The sequence below is a fragment of the Colletotrichum orchidophilum genome (assembly GCF_001831195.1).
Source record: "Colletotrichum orchidophilum strain IMI 309357 chromosome Unknown Scaffold_12.1, whole genome shotgun sequence".
Lineage (NCBI taxonomy): Eukaryota > Fungi > Ascomycota > Sordariomycetes > Glomerellales > Glomerellaceae > Colletotrichum > Colletotrichum orchidophilum.
The window spans coordinates 340516-356743 of record NW_019172968.1 but is presented as its reverse complement, the minus strand read 5'-3'; the positions used below and the strand labels follow the sequence as shown (position 1 = coordinate 356743).

At 52.9% G+C, this 16228-nt stretch overlaps 3 protein-coding genes across 3 annotated transcripts; 2 read left to right on the top strand and 1 right to left on the bottom strand.

The window, feature by feature from the left end:
* Positions 1–561: 561 nt before the first annotated feature.
* CORC01_02229 (fungal specific transcription factor domain-containing protein) lies at positions 562–3144 on the top strand (the record flags this gene model as incomplete). Its single annotated transcript, XM_022613880.1, has 4 exons — positions 562–2111; positions 2185–2259; positions 2320–2602; positions 2668–3144. 4 exons carry the CDS (start codon positions 562–564, stop codon positions 3142–3144), a joined length of 2385 nt encoding a protein of 794 aa, XP_022479674.1.
* A 2286-nt stretch (positions 3145–5430) lies between these two features.
* CORC01_02228 (uncharacterized protein) lies at positions 5431–11340 on the top strand (the record flags this gene model as incomplete). Its single annotated transcript, XM_022613879.1, has 3 exons — positions 5431–7266; positions 7323–7459; positions 7686–11340. The coding sequence occupies 3 exons, from the start codon at positions 5431–5433 to the stop codon at positions 11338–11340; spliced, it is 5628 nt and encodes a 1875-aa protein (XP_022479673.1).
* Positions 11341–13733: 2393 nt separating this feature from the next.
* On the bottom strand, positions 13734–14831 carry CORC01_02227 (uncharacterized protein; the record flags this gene model as incomplete). Its single annotated transcript, XM_022613878.1, has 3 exons — positions 13734–13907; positions 13973–14326; positions 14466–14831. 3 exons carry the CDS (start codon positions 14829–14831, stop codon positions 13734–13736), a joined length of 894 nt encoding a protein of 297 aa, XP_022479672.1.
* Between the last annotated feature and the right edge of the window lie 1397 nt (positions 14832–16228).

Genomic DNA, 16228 nt, shown 5'->3' with positions numbered 1-16228 from the left:
CCATTGCTGAGACCAATGGCATGAGGGTGGGACGCAGGGGCTTGGCCTATGGTTACGTTCCCCATGTTTGTTTGCATGTTAAACCCCATGGGGAAGATCTACTGAGTCTAACCACTTCCAGAGTCGTGATGGCAAGCTACACACGCCAATGTAGGGATCTATGGCAGACGGGCATCCCACAATCTCCAACTTCCAGCATCCCCCACCGTTCCGAGCTGCTCGTAGCGTCGCCGGAATGAGGGGCCGGTCAGTTCTCCGCACCGTCCACCAGTACCACGGGGCCACGAACAAACTGAATCTCCCGAAACGCTTCCGCGAGTCATTCCCGTCCCCATGAGCCGCGCCGCCTTTCACGTTTCGGAAACGCCAAAGTACTCCTCATAACGACACGCTTCGGCATCTCAACCTACCCAGCCGACCGACCCTCACCTCCAGCTCCCGAACAACCCAGTCAGTCAGCCAGCGAACCAGCAAGGGTACAGATACCTCTCCAACCAGGCCAGGCCCAGTGGAGAAGACCCGATCATGTGAGGAATGCCGACACCAGGCAACACGCGGCAAATGTCTTCATATACGAACCCCCCCGTCTCCACTCCCGCGGCTGCTGCGCCGTCATCCCTCGTCGAGTCGACCGAGGGCTCCTCGGCGGCGGCGGCGGAGGCGGTGATCAAGAGGCGGCGTATCAACTTCGCCTGCAACTACTGCCGGAACCGGAAGACGCGCTGCGATGAGCAGAAGCCCTCGTGCAAGGCCTGCCTCGCCGCCGGCATCGAGTGCGTCACGACGGACCGCCGGAGGCCCGGCGTATCGGTCCAGCGCCGCGAGACGAAGCGCCGGCTGTCGCGGGCATCCAGCTCGTCTCTGACGCACTCGCTGGCCGCCAACGCGTCTCCGCACTCGCCTCAAGAGGAAGTGGAGAGCTCCGGGCCACCGCCGCCCCCGCCGCCGCAGTCGGCGGACGCCGGTGCCAGGATTTCTTCTCCTCCATCCGTAGAGCTGCTTCACAGCCGTGACCGGACAGGGTCGGTGGCTGGCTCCGTGACGGCTTCCAATGACGCCGCCGTCGTCGCTGCTACTCTTCCGGCAGACGAGGAGGCTCCCGCCTGCCCGGCTCCGCCAAAGTTTCAAGGAAAGTTACCCGTAGTACGACCCAGCCGCGGGAACAACTCGGTTGAGATCCTCGGCGACTGGCTGGACCTTGCCGCCCGTCGGCTGAGCATCCCGCAGAGGCGCGGCTTAGCCACACGCGCGGACAGGCCGCCGGCCTACCGCATCCTGTCGTCTGAACCCTGCCCTTTCCCTCCCAAAGAGATTGCTCGCCAGCTTGCTTCCCGCTACCTCGAAGGAATGAATATTGTATATCCTCTGCTCAACCGAGACCATCTTCTGAAAGACGTTGACGCAGCGGTTGAACTTGGGCCGACCAACTTCGCCGAGGCCCGAGGGTTAGCAGTCTTGACGACGGTGTACCTCGTCATGGCTATTGCGTTTGTTTCCGAGCCATTGTCGGAGCCAAGGCTAGATCGTGGGGACTATGTGATTTACTGCAAATCCCTCATCGGCCACCTCGTCACCGTCAACAGCGTAGAGACGGTTAGATCTCTGGTCCTCGCCGCGTTGTGTCTTCATTGCTACGACGAGTGTGCGGGGGCCTGGAACATTCTAAGCATGGGTGTCTCCCTCGCCATGTCGCTGGGCCTGCATAAACCTCGCACGTGCCGGGGCTGTAAGGCCGACCAGCCAAAGAAGAGGCCAGACTTTGTGGATGACGAAGAGCGCAGGGCGTTTTGGCTCGGCATCTTCTCCTTTGAAAAGTTCTTGGCGTTCGAGCTGGGGCGTCTCTCTTCGATTGACGACGAGGAATGCTACCCGGCTCACGTCGACATGCCCTTGGGCAATGGGACCTCGTCAAAAGACAAGGCGTTTCCCGTGACGGTTGATCTTGCGAGAATACTCAGCGAGATTGGGAGAAAGGCCGTCATTGTCAGCCGGAAAGAGGACGGGCTCCAGGACGGCGCGTTACAGGCCATCGTTGCTGAAAAGGTTGAGACGACCGGGGAGGCACAATTACTCCTCACGCGATGGGGCGAATCAGTGCCCGATGAGCTCAGGTAGGTCTCGCCATGCGCGGAAGCCTTGACTTTAACGGCGTACAATGGTGAAGCTGACAGTCCCCGTCATTAGACCGATATCGGATATCCTGATCGGCTCAAAACAGTGCCCCTTTGCATCATTCATATCGATGCATTACAACAACGCGTACGTGATTCCTTTCATCTGCTGTATGAGGTCCATCTCACTGACATGATTGTCTCTCAGCCTCGTGATCCTCTCACGGAATAGTCTTCTCATCAGTGAAGAGGCAATCACGTCTGGTGCCAATATCATCTCCAAAGGCAAACCGTGGGACTACATCATGCGAAACGGACAGTCTCTCGCAGCCAATTCTGCCCGGAAAGTCTTGCGCATCGTAGTCGAAGCAGTGGACTCTAGGTCAAACGTAGTTCTCCCAAATCTACTAGCACCGCTCCACGCACTCTCGGCACTTGCAATCCACGTCGTAACGCACCCCGACTCTCGCATCTCAACCATGGACCTTCATGTAAGCATACCACTCATTGCTTGCATCGTCTCAAAATTGTTCCTAATTGTTCTCTTCTTTCAAAGCTCATCCAAACGGTCTCGGACTCTCTGAGGGAGGTGCACGCTAGGGTACGGGGTGATAACCTACTGGACCTCCTCCTGCAGAAGCTCGACTCCTTTCTCCGCAAAGGGCTGCCAGCGCCCGTTACATCATCCCATGGCCGGAACGCCAACACCTTACCTTCTCTGACCCCGCGGTCCATGCCGGACAGCAGTCCGTGGCAGAACGCGGGAGAGACCCCGACCCCCAGATCAGTGGAAGCCCACTGGTCTGGCAGTGATGAGAGCCGGCGCAGAGAATCAGGTGCTCATGTTTCCGGTTCGGCGATGCCCTTCTTCAACCAGGGACATGGTATTCCCGGCGGGTCCGAGTTCGGATTCGACTCGTTCGGCACGATGCCAATGGTGGGTGATGAGTGGTCGCCTAGTCTTTCTGACAGTATCGGATGGGACTGGGCATGCTTCTCGCATCTTCTCTCGGAGCAGTACCAGCCACAATGAAGCTGACGCTTATCCTTGCAAAATGGACCCCACCATTTATCTTTGACGCGGCGACTCTGACTCAGTTGAAGTCAGATTAGTGTTTCGATCTCAAGTCAAAGGAGTGCAAGCGTCGAAAGACAAAAAGCACTCAGACACCATGGCCGCTCGAGGAGAAGAGATGGACAGAAAGGACTACTTACCCAGCCTTCTGGTCAGACGACGCGTGCAAGATGTATATTCAATATGTAGCTCAAATGGGCTGGTAGGGATGATTATACCCAATTCATTCGGATCTTCTCTAATATGCCGATGACGCCCACATTTGAAAGGGCGAAAGGGAGGAGGGCGGAGTACTGAAGGTAGGGGCGGAGTTTGCAACAAGAGGGTGTCTTCTAATGTGGGAGCCGAAAGGCTGGGGACTAGTTCCACAAAGACAGCTTATTGCGTAGACTAACGCCCAGCTTCAAAAGGAGGAATAAAAGGAGGTTGTACAATGTGATCACAGAGAAGCGTCGCTTGGATTCGTCAAGATTTGAGCTGGGCCTGTCTAATGAACAGTGCATCCATGCCAAACAAAGCGGGCATCGTTCCTGCAAATCATGCTTCGTTCCTTGATGATGATTGAACTACAATTCTATTACTCGAACCTCGTTTCCGACTTTATGCTTGAATAGATGCTTCGTATCCTGGCTGCCTTAGGTGGTTATTACTAGCCCAAGTACTCACTATGCGATCAAAGTGGCCAAACTTTTCCGCCCCAGCGTTTTTGGGGGTAAACTTTTAGCCGTTGCTTGGGTTGAAAAACCAGATCGTTTAGGAGGCAGATAAATTCAACTCGGGGTTTACAAAATTCCCATCGGAGGTGATTCTGGTATCCGCGCAAGGCAGTTTGGGTAGCAGCTATCGGAAAACGGAGTCATCGCTTCCATCTCCTCTCCACCAAGCCCTTAGCCATCAATCATTTTCGCACCGCGCAAGGACTGGAGACTGCGTAACTGTCCGCAATGATTGAGGGAAATGGAAGTAACTCGTTTGATGGGCTCAAGTCCGAGTAGAGGAATTCGGCTGCCTCAGACTGCATGTGTGGCCCCAAGACGTGCATGTACCCTCGGCTGACTTCATCTCCTCACAGCAACCATTACAAACTCTTTACGCTTGGCTCGATCCCTATATGAAAACGCTCCTACCAAGACGTCCCTGATAGTTTCTTGTGTTCCGATAAGTTGAAGGTCACTAGAGGTATCACTGGCACTCGAGACTACGTGTACGTTACCTCTTCCAGCAGAGAACCGCAGCTAACGACTTCGTTTCTCACAGAAGTGTGTAAATTACGTTTTTGAATTTGCTTCCGATGACAACAAAGGCCTAGAAAACTGGAAGTCTTGTATCATATTCTTCTTCCAATTTCTGCATTTACCTTTACATTAGTACAACGCTCGTTGTAGAGATATATAAAAGACTGACAAACTCATTTCATTATACAACTACTGTTAAATTCGCGTCATTGAGTGCATGTATACAGTGTATTTCTTTAGTTGTTTCTTCACACAAGGCATTTATCTACGCGTCAAGACTAGTGCTTGGTCACACATGACTCGAGCGATTTGTTGGATAACACCACAGATGCAAGCCTGAATAAAATCACGGGGTGTCCATTCATGAGGAAGTGACCGAAGAAAACTGTCTAATCTTGCTGCGGAATTTAGTTTCGCTGTCGGTGGAATAGATTAGGGGAATATTTTCCAAGGCTTTTCGCTCTGGCCTATCTCACCTCAGTCGCGCGTCCCGCCGGGTACAAGCGGACCAAATACAACGAGATTCCTTCCTGGTTCCGCTTATCTCCATTAGGTAGGTAGATGAAATGGTTTTCCTTGGAGGATATCAACTATACTAGCTTATTATGGCCACCAAGCTTGACTAGATGCTTTTATCGATTGCAAAGTACTTGTTTTACTCCTCTTCTGTTTTAGTTATAATCTGTTGTGTTTTCATCGATAAGATAAGCATTTGTTTTTTGAGGCCCCGTATCTCAAAGAAGTCACTTCTGATCTTGGCACCAGCGGCATAATCTTTTGAGACGCACCTCCGTATTTAGGCGATTTGGCCCCTACGATTAGCTGCGTGTGACTTTGAATGGTGGGTCGATAAGAAAGGACCGCGCAGCTCACGTCATCTTCGCAGTAGCTCAGCCACAAGTGCCCCGGGATTCGCTGCTCCAGCTCGTTTTGCACTGTTTCTCATCACCAAAGCTAGTGAGCGATTATTCCCCTCTACATGCCCTTCCGTTAGTTCATCGCCGGCAGCATGTCAGTCTATCGCGTTGCCGGCCTCCCCACTGGCCTGTCCAAGGCCGGCGCGAAGGAGATACTCGACGAGGTTTTTGGTACAGAGACGCAGACGATAGTTCGCTCCCTGGGTCTGTATCCCTATACGGACTCCCTGTTTGCGACCGTCATGTTCTTCCCCGTGCCGAGTCCTTTGCTGGAAGGGCATTCCTGGAAATTCGACAAGACCCTCTCATTCGAGGGCCACGTACGGCGTGTCCAGCTCGAAATCGACACGGCTTTTCTCGGTTTCACTCCCTTGAATGTTGTCGAAGACACTCAAGATGACAGGATCGACTGCGTCGTCGTCAGTGGCCTCAGCAGTCACCCATTTGGATCATGGAAAGAGAGGGGTGGCCAGTTCATGTGGCTGGTTGACGATGACACAGCGTTCCCCTCCAACGTCCGCGTCCTGCTGTACGGCTACGACACATCACTCTTTGGGAGCGAGTCATTTCAGACTGTCACCGACATTGGCGAGCGGCTTGCCACCTCAGTCCGCAGTGTACGATCTCTGTCCACGGATTCAACGAAAGTCAAGCCTCGGCCCATCGTGTTCATAGCTCATAGCCTGGGCGGACTGGTCGTCAAAGAAGCCATCCATAGCTTGGCAAAGAAAGACGATTCCAACGCCAAATGCATATACGGCTTGGTTTTCTTCTGCGTTCCTCATCAAGGGCTGCTGGTCGAGCCCTGGCTTCGCCTTATCAGCGAACAGCCGAATCGGCAGCTTGTGGAGAACCTCAAGCCCAAGTCACCTTATCTAAAAAAGCTAGACAAAAACTTCAAAGCCGCCATAGTTCTCAAGGACTTGAAAGTGGTAAGCATTTATGAGACAATGACGAGCCAGACTACCCACAAGGATAGTAGCGGAGCCGTGGGGCGGACCGGAGATAGAGAAGTCTTGGTTCCCATCAGCTCGGCTCTGGGTGACTGGCCAGAGTCTGTGATTCATGGACGTGTGGCCATCAATCGCACCCATGACAACCTCCCCAAGTTCCGGGGCCGCTTCGACGAAGACTACCAAACAGTCAAACATTGCTTACAAGATATCTGGGCAACTGCCGTTGAAGATGTCCAAAAGAGATTCGCAGCCGACGAGAAGCCAACCAATTCGAGCGTCCCTTCTGTGGAGAAGGTGCAGGAATCTTTGTCAGAAAAGGAGGTCCCTATCGGACTGATACCGCTTTGGCCGAGTCCGGAGACGGAGGAGGTGGTCAATATCCAAACAGAGGTGGACTTAATCGCCATCCATGGTCTCGGGGGCCACGCCATTGAGACTTGGACTGAAGGGGATAGATTCTGGCTGCGAGACTTTCTGCCGTCGGATCTGCCTACAGTCCGCGTCTTGACCTTCGGTTTTGATGGATCGTTAGTCTTCACGGCCTCAAAATCCAACATTCCCAATATTGCCACTCAGCTGCTATTTAGTATCAAGCAACTGCGGAGAAGGAAAGCCGAAGCGGCCGAGCGAAAAATCATATTCGTTTGCCATGGGTTTGGTGGCATCGTCTTCAAGCAAGCCATGGTCATGGCCTGCGAGAGTGAGAGTCGATACAGTGAATTCGGAAAATCCGTTGCAGGTGTTATATTCCTCGGCACACCGCATAAGAAAGCTGATATTGGCTACTGGTCCAAATTACTGGCAAAGGCTGCCCTTCTCCATGAGCTTCGGCCGGACCTGTTGTCCAATCTTGACGAAAGGGCCATTGAGCTGGGAGCGATTTGCTCTGGTTTCGTGGAACGTGGCATGCCACCAGGCTTACAGGTTTTCAGCCTCTATGAACAACGCATTACTGCAAAACTTGGGTCTCTGGTAGGCTATCCTTGCCATTACCCGCTCAATGACTCCCACTAATGCATAGTTCGTAGGTCGTCGACGAGTCCTCGGCTATTCTCCATCTGACTGCAGAGACTCCGCTTCCCCTGAACGCAGATCATGACAACATGTCTAGATATCTCACCGAGTCTAATCCTAACTATATGACAGTGTTCAACTGCATTGCTGAGTTAGTGGATACTCTGTCCGGGAAACCTGAACATACCTGTGCGTGAAGGCACCACCCAACCCCAGCCCAGCTTGCCGATACTTTGGCATCACATACTTCAGGTAGCTAATGGTTTAGAGCGGACAGTCTTCAACTCATCGCAACGCGATTTTCTATCAAATCTGAGAGCCATAGACACGAGAAAAGTCCTATCACTCATTCCCGTTCACCTAAATAAATCATCTAGGTGGCTGCTCGACCATCCTGATTTTCAATCGTGGACTAAGCCACAAGGCCACCAAGTCACTTGGCTTCATGGGCCACCTGGCTCGGGCAAGACGGTGCTCATGAGAGGCATTGTTGCTCACCTGATCGAGCAGAGCGAGTCATCCGGCGACACTGTCATTCGAAAGCCACTTTACTTCTTTTTTGACGACAAGAACTCTACCCGGAAAACATCTGCAGCATTTGTGCGTTCTATTTTGAGCCAGATTCTGGTTGACGAACGAACGTCGTATCTCATCAAGTTTTTGGAAGGTCGGGATTACAAAGAGGACGCAGAAATGGAAGAGAATCTCTGGATATGTCTCTCAACTGTGATTGAGAGATCGCGAGGGATTATGTTCCAGTTTGTTATTGACGCGATTGATGAAGTGCTGCGTAGCAGTGCTGGTGCACCAATTACGATACTCGACAGACTCGAGCAGCTCATCACTCAGGATCTAAGTGGCCGGGTTAAGCTGATGCTCTCTGACCGCAAGATGCCGCAGAACGAGTTTATGGAGACGGCTATTGCTATCATTGATGTTGACAACGACTCTAATCGGCAAAGCGTGAAGTCTTTCGTTGGCGGTCAGATACGAAAACATCTCCAAAGATCGTACATCTCAGTCAGTACTGGAGAAGTCGTGGAAAATAAGATCATGGAGATATCTCGAGGGAACTTTCTGCATGCTAGACTGGCATGGGATCAGCTCTCTGAGGGTATCACAGAATGGTCCCGAGATCAGATCTACAAGAGCCTGGATCAGCTCACTACAATTTCCCGCGGTCTGGTCGCGGCCTACTGCAAGCTCCTTAGCAGCATCCCGAGAGCGCTGCGAAGCAAGGCCAAGGCATCTTTCGCCATACTCCGAATCAGTCAAGAGAAGCTAACGTCTCGCCAACTTGCGTTTCTTGCCACCTTACACGACCAAAAGTTGGATGAGCGGCCATCACTATGGTCTGAACTTCATTCGCAGAGTGCTGACTTTGAGAATTATCTAGCTGAGGCTTGTGGATATGTCATAAGAAGAGCTGATGATGGTTCGGTTGACTTCAACCACGTTTCTGCCAAGGACTTGTTCACAGACAGTATGGAGGGCCTCTCACCCGAGGAGCAACAAGTCATTTCAACCTTTGCTGTCTCAGACGCGGATGCGCACGCCATGATGCACAGTTTGTGTATGTCTATCTTCCGATTGGAGAATCGAGAAGCAGATTACTGGCGCCGAAATCGGCAAGATATGAGGCAAGCTCAGGGCAAACTCAGAGCGTCATTCGGAGTCGGCATCTTATCTATCAGACAATCACTCGAAATAGCCGAATTGGGCGTTACTCGCATTGAATCGATTGCTAGAACGCCTTGCTTCACCTACGCAATCCGACATTACATCAGTCATTACGAAGGCGCGACGCCCAGTCCCCATGCTGACAGTGCACTGGTCTCGTTCATGCCTAGTCGACAGGCGTACTACTGCCACAGGATGTGGTTAGAGATTCGTACCTACGACACAGACCACCACTTGAACAGGTCCAAGTCGGTGCATACAGAGCGCGACAAGAAAAGCACTAGCTCCAAGTTGTCGAAAAGTGCAGCTCTATTTCGGCTCATGGCGCGAGGAGACTGTCCACAGATCGTGAAGGGTCTCGCGGCTCAAGGTGCCGATATCAATCATGTGGCCGGCTCGGATTTCGAATGCCTCACACTGTTGTCGTGGGCCATCATCTGCAGACGGAAGGACACTTTTTGCGCGCTTCTGCGAGATGAAAACGTGCTAATCAACTCCAGTCCAGACAGGGATTATGGGCCGCTTCATCATGCAACTCGTTGCGTAGACGATATGTTCTATATCCAAAGGCTGCTAGAGCATCCCGACACAAATGTCAACATCCTTCACGCATTAGACACACCGCTTCACCAGGCGATCAAGTCCAAGAACCTATCGGGAGTCGAAGCACTTTTGGCCCATCCAGATATCGATCTTAGCATTACAGATTTGGACAACGAGACTCCCTATTTCAAGGCATTTAAGCATAAGATGTGGGAACCGCTCCTGATAAGAATGATGACGATGGTCTCTAAGAGAACCTTATCGAAGGCAATATCCGGGACCAGCCCGTTACTCATGGCTGGTATACACGGCTGGACACATGTCGAGGAATCCATTCTCAAGATGTTTCCGAACCAAGTGCTTATGCAGGATCCAGACACCAAGATGAACGTGTTGGCGCACTACGCTTTCTATGGCCGTCGAGAGAAGTTGCTCTGGATCATGAACCGTCTTCCAAGTCAACATGCCTCATTACGCAGCGAAGCGGACCACTATGATCTCCTTCATCTGTGTGCAAACCAGAACTGGGAAGACATTGTGCATCTGATGCAGCGGAAATACCGTCTACAGTCTCTTTCCTCGGACCATGTGGGGAGAACACTTCTTCACTGGGCACTGGAATACAACTGGGATTTCGACCGGATAGATCTCAGTCAGTACAGCATGGCCGACCTCAACAAAATGGATCGCGACGGGTTGACGGCAGTCCACATCGCCGTCACAAGCAGAAACATGGCCGCCTTGGAAATCTTGGTTGCCTCAGGGGCAAGTTGCTTACAAAAGGACAAGACTGGCATGTCTCCCGCCCATATGGCCGCCGATCAAGGCTACCGCGCCGCCCTGGAATACTTCATCGACAGTCCGCATGCCGATTTTGGGACCACTCGGACCGGCGCCAGCCTCCTGCACCTCATGGCCCTGTGGTTCGACGGAGCCATGGTCCGTCGCTTCGTCACCTCGCGAAAGGCGACGCTGAACATCAACGCCGTCGACCTCGAGCGCCGTACCGCGCTACACTACGCCGCCATGGCCAACAACGCGTCCGCAACCGACGCGCTCGTGGCACTGGGTTGCGGCATCAATGAACGCGACAACAATGGCAAATCACCCCTTCACGAGGCGATCCGCGGCGGCGGCGCAGACGCGGCCTTGCGCCTGCTGCACCTCGGCGCCGACTGGCGGGCCACAGACGCATTCGACCAGACGTGCCTGCATCTGTCTCTCCGATACGACAGCGACAGTCTTGTGTCGCGGTTCCTGCGGCTGGGCCTGGACATTGGCGCCGTAGACCGGTTCGGAATGACGCCGCTTCATCGGGCGTGCGGTGCGGGCAATGTAGACCACATCCGCGAGCTACTTCGCAAAGGCGCCGTGTGGGATGCACGGAACATGTATGGGCGCTCGCCGCTGGAGTTGGCTGTGGAGGCAAGGACCAAGAGCACCGTACAGACCATGGTGTCGTGGGTGCTGACTCTGAAGAGGGCGCAAATCAGCGGAAGCCAACGCAGGGTGCGGCGATACCTCGACAGTGCGCTCAAGCTGGCCTGTGAGCTGGAATGTACGCATATCGGGAGCATACTGAAGGAGGCTGGTGCGGATATCGACTACAGCAAGGTCAAGGTTAAGAGGTTGTATCGGATCGGGCCCGTAGCGGAGCCGGGTCGTGACACTCTTGTGCCCATAGGGGAGGGGAGCGGGTATCCGTTTAGAGACTATGATTTGGCGGGCTTCTCTGGAGGGAAATACCGTGCCTCCTACCATTACCTGGACAACGAGATATCTTGGAGCGATGGTAGCTATCAAGAGTAGGATGGCCGTAGAAGCTACTATCCCATCGAGTGCTGGATAACGTCGACGTAGAAAATTAACGTTTGCGATTTCAAGTCTTTTTAATTTTTGAACATAATATAAACAGTAAATAGACTTTGAAGAGAATGCTTTATTTTTTTCAAGTGTAAATAACGAAACAGGGAGAGTCTGAAAACTAGGTTCTCAGATTTATAAGGTAGTACAAGAGCCGAATCCGGTTGATCTTATCAAAGCATCCCACAGGATTTGTAATGCCTATGCTCGGTGGGAGGGGGTCGTAGAGATTCAGACCAGGTCGTGAAGATACAGGAATAATCTCCTGGCCGGGATAGCAGGGCTGACTGCAGCGCGCCAGCCCTAATGAACAAATTGAATATAGCGGTTGTATTTGAATTTTTGTTTCGCTGAATGGCGCCTGTTTGATTATTGTGTTTGATGGATCTAAATGGCCTAGCAAGCTGGCTGGCTGAGGAGTACGTCCAGATCACAAAAGATACTCCCCTTGCCGGTCCATGGAAGAACCCCTTGTAATACGGCCTTATTGGGGAAGTATTGAACCCAGATGTTGGAGGCCTCGAGGAAACGCTACGTCGCAAAAGGAACTAGGATCCTTACGTGGGACCGTCGCGGAGTTGGGTTTCTCAACCGAGGCCGCTGGAGGCGTTCGAGGTTTTTCGTGTCGTCGGTGCAATGTGGACTACCTCACGCCGGGAAAGATGCTTTCAGACACCCAGAAGTTCATGCCACTCTCCGACGCGCCGCCAACTCACGTTCAAGCCGAGTTCAGCGTCATGAAAGTTCACATGAATCTGCAATGGCGCAGCCCATTTGGCCGGCTAAACGCAGATTCATACCTACGATTAAGTGCGTTGTTATCTTATTTTCCGTCGGATTCCATTATCAAACCTATTCGCGAGGCAAATCTCCTTGTAGGATATTTCTCCTGTGGAAGCGATCTCTGTATGTTCGATTGGTCTGTCGAAATGACTACGGTGCAACAAGCCTACCAGATGAAACTCTTGTTGATTTCTAGTAGCTGTTTCGAGACCAACAACTGGGCCAGCTACGATACTTGTTAAGACTGCGAGATGGATCAGGAAAGTCTTACCTCTTTCCGGCGGGCAGAACGGTCTTTGAGGATGAAGGCTGGCAAAGAGTGGGGTTCTGTTAATTTTGCAAAAATCGCGAGGCTCCAAAGACTGTTTGGGGCTCACTGTGCATCCAGCTGATCGTCTTGAGGGGGTATTAACGAGTGGGGACATTCCTGATATTTTCTGAGGGCGCTTATAGGAATGTGTATGTAAACACGGAAAAGAAGGACGTGGTCCTCAGTAAGGGTCTTTAGATAGAAGTACTAGGCACCTAAAGCCAAGCCAATAAGTAATACTAGAAGAGGTTTGTCCTTGGCCGAGGTCTACGGGTCCCGGCTAATCGAACTCATGTTGTCAAATTCTCTACTAAACGACTATATGAAACAGCAGACACACCTATCGTCTATTTATGACTTGGCACTCTATCCCAACACCCGTGCCTAGATCAGCTAGCAGAGTCACTAGCAATTTTGGACGTCACAACTCATAATCCAGCCCAAATCGCCTCTGCCTGACTCGCGGCAACGGGTCCACGCCTGCTCATGCGACGCATCGGCTGATAATCAGCCAACCAACGCTTTGGTAAGCGCACAGGTTCGCTTATTCGCTGTGAGTCGCCCTCTCGCTCGGGTCCCTGTCCGCCTCCATCATTTCCACATTCGAGCAAAGCCCCGGCTCCATGGCTATCCGTATTTTCTATTGAAAATGGCAGCCCGGACCCAGTCCCCCGGCCATAAAGGAATCACAACCCAGCCCGGTAGTGTGGCGACCATTTCTCAGCCTCACGGCAGTCTGTGTGTCACGACCGGACCATGGCCGAATATGACTGAAAAGCTGGAGGAGAGAGCATCAGCCAATGCGTTCTCGAGGCAATTGGTCTGGTTGCCATGGATGAGGGCCTTTCGACGTCGTAGCTGATGTGGTTCTTCCATCGGTGACGCTCGGATCGCTGGGATCGACAGACTGCCCCTGACTTCATGGCTGGGCGCTTGAAAAAGGAAAAGATGGCATGCGTATTTACTTACCCCTTTGGGATGGCAGATGGGATGCGGACTGGACTCTGGCTTGACAGAATTTCGTGACCGGGGAACACCCGGGTCAAATCGAGATATGACCAAGCATTGTGATTGTCATCCATCCTCCACCATGCTACGAATACTTTATGGTACGAACTTCTCGCCCAGCATGCGACTTGGGGGCTGTTTGGAAACGCATGCCTCCCTCGCCTATCGCCTTCACGACTCATGATCATAACGCCATAGCTCATTCCGGAGGGAAAAAAAGTCTAATGAAGCCCCAGATTTATGCGTACTTTTGCACCATCTTAAGCAGAGCCTCCTCGACCTCCTTGGGGCTCGTGGCGTTCAAGTAGTGGCCACCGCCCTCAACCAGTGTCACCGTCGCCTCCGGCGCGGAAGTGAAGAGCTTGATTTGCTCACCGGGAATGTTGACGCCAAAAACAGGGTCCGCGGTTCCCTGATTCTCCATTAGCCATGCCAATCGCCTACCAGCATACTTCTCTCTGCGGCAACATCACATACCTGGAGCCAGTAGACGGGACACTTGACATCCCTGAGTCTCAGAAGCAGACCATCTCGCGACAAGAGGTTACCAAGGGCCATCTTGAGCTTCTTGCGGCCCTCGTCGCCCTTGTAGATGGACTTGAGGGTCGTTGTCCAGAACTCGAGGGTCTCGGGCGGGACGGTGCCGGAGAAACCAAGGTTGCCAACCATGCCGCACCAGACGTCGTCAACCACGAAGTCCGGCGTCGGGGTGGCACTGGACCAGCCGTCGTAAAAGGCCAGGAGCTGAGCCTTGGGGTCCCAGCAGCCCTTGACACGCGAGTCGGCCGACTCGTAGTCCATGGAGGTGCCCAAGGGCAGGAGACCCAGGATCTGGATCGATGGAAGTCAGCACAGTCCAGAAAACACAACCCACAAAACATGATCCTCTTTTTCAAAGGATCGCGATCCCAGGAGAAACAAAGTCATTGTGTAACGGGGCCATTGAATGTCACGTGGAGTTGGAACGTACTCTCTCAGGGGCCAAAATGGCCATACGGGCAACCATCCACCCACCTTGGCTCGTACCAAGGGCAAAAGCCTTTTGAATATTGAGCTTGTCCATGACCTGCAGGGCCATGATGGCGGTGTCCCAGTAGGTGAAGTGCTCGACCGGGCAGCTGGTGGATCCGTGGCCGAGAGGCTCGACGGCCAGCAGGTTGACGGCATCCGTCAGCGTCTTGCTGTTGAACTGGTCGTTGTAGAGGGAGACGGTCGTGCACATGGAGCTGATGAGCACGACGGTGGGCTTGGCGGGGTCGACCTTGTCCCCGGACAGCCGGTAGCCGGCCGTGATGCCGCCAAGGTGGGGGACTTGGATGGTGGTTGTGGCTGCCATGATGTGATTTCTGTGCAGTCTTCGGATATGCCCTGGTGCTCTGCTGTATAAGAGTGTACAACGAGCTGCTTTGAGTTTGGTTCGGTTCCAGGAAGGAGAAAGGTGGCTTGGACGAGAGTTAGGTTTAGTAGTAGGTTTGAAAGAGATGCAGATTTCTACATGTACTAAGCAACTTCTGAGGGGTTCTGGAGATCCTGCCCCTCGTGGCGCCAGTTGCGGGTTGTATTTGGTAAACTTCAGAGGCGGCGGCGTATCTCAAACGGCCGACTCCGACGAGAAACCTCGGGAGCCCAGCTGAAGGTAATCTCTGTTGCAGTAGACCACGGACTGGTTTTCCCAAAGGAGTCGCCTCATGGTGAGGCCTGTCCCTGTTTCAGTGAGGTGGAGATGGCAGAAAAAACGGTTGTTGACGACTCCAGTGAGTCCAGTCAGAGCAAGTCACCAAGATTCATAATTCGCCAGTCCCGGTCTCTCAGGAGCGGAACTCAACGGTATTCGACAACGTGTTTTTTAACGAGTGGAACAGACTCCAGTGAGGAGCCTGTTAGGATCAGCGAGCACGCGTCTGGCTTGGGTGTCTTCCAGGAATATCCCTTGTGCTATCGCCGAAGCACAGACATCGGGAACAGGGACGGGACATGACTCGGGGTCTGCTTTCTGAGGGGCGAAATGAGCTCCAGCTTGGTTTGGCCATGTTCTCCCCAGCTAGCGTCTTCACTGGCGCTATTGCGATGGGTGCACGACCGAAGAACCCGAGAACGACTTGTACCTGAACCGCATTTTTGCTCCGTCAATCTATCCTTAAAAAGGGGAATCATACGTCGGCAGCGGGGCCGGAACTGGGTGGCGATGCCGTTGTGATGGTGAAAGATTCATCTCATACCCCTTTCGGATTCGTGGTGTCAGGGTTGATGTAGGCGCCGTCGTTTTGGAAGAGGCAGAACCGTTAGAAGTCAGTTCCTTTCCCGCCCGTCTAAGAGAAGCGAACTGTCGGGAGGGACGGGAGCATCCTTCCTCTAGTGTTTCTTCTGACGGTTTGGCGTTTTTCAGACACAAGGCGGGTGGGTTGCTCCATGTCGGAAATGTCTGTGAGCAATGTGGACGAGACGGCACTGGCTGCCAGACTTTAAACGCACAACATGCTGGTTACTCTGATTGCGATAGACTAGGCATAAGAATTCTTCAGGGGAATTCTTCAACCAACCGGGGCCCATGGTCTGACGCGGGGCATTTCTTCGATCCCCTTCTGCCGCCCCCGATCCCACCGCCATGCATTCATGCGGGTGCCGAGGCTTCGGCTAAGGGAGGAGCAAACCCTTGTCGAAAAGTCTGATGTTCTTGGCTCTCACCAAAGCTCAAGCGCCAAGGCAAAGCCGGTCAAAACCCGGATGCGGAAT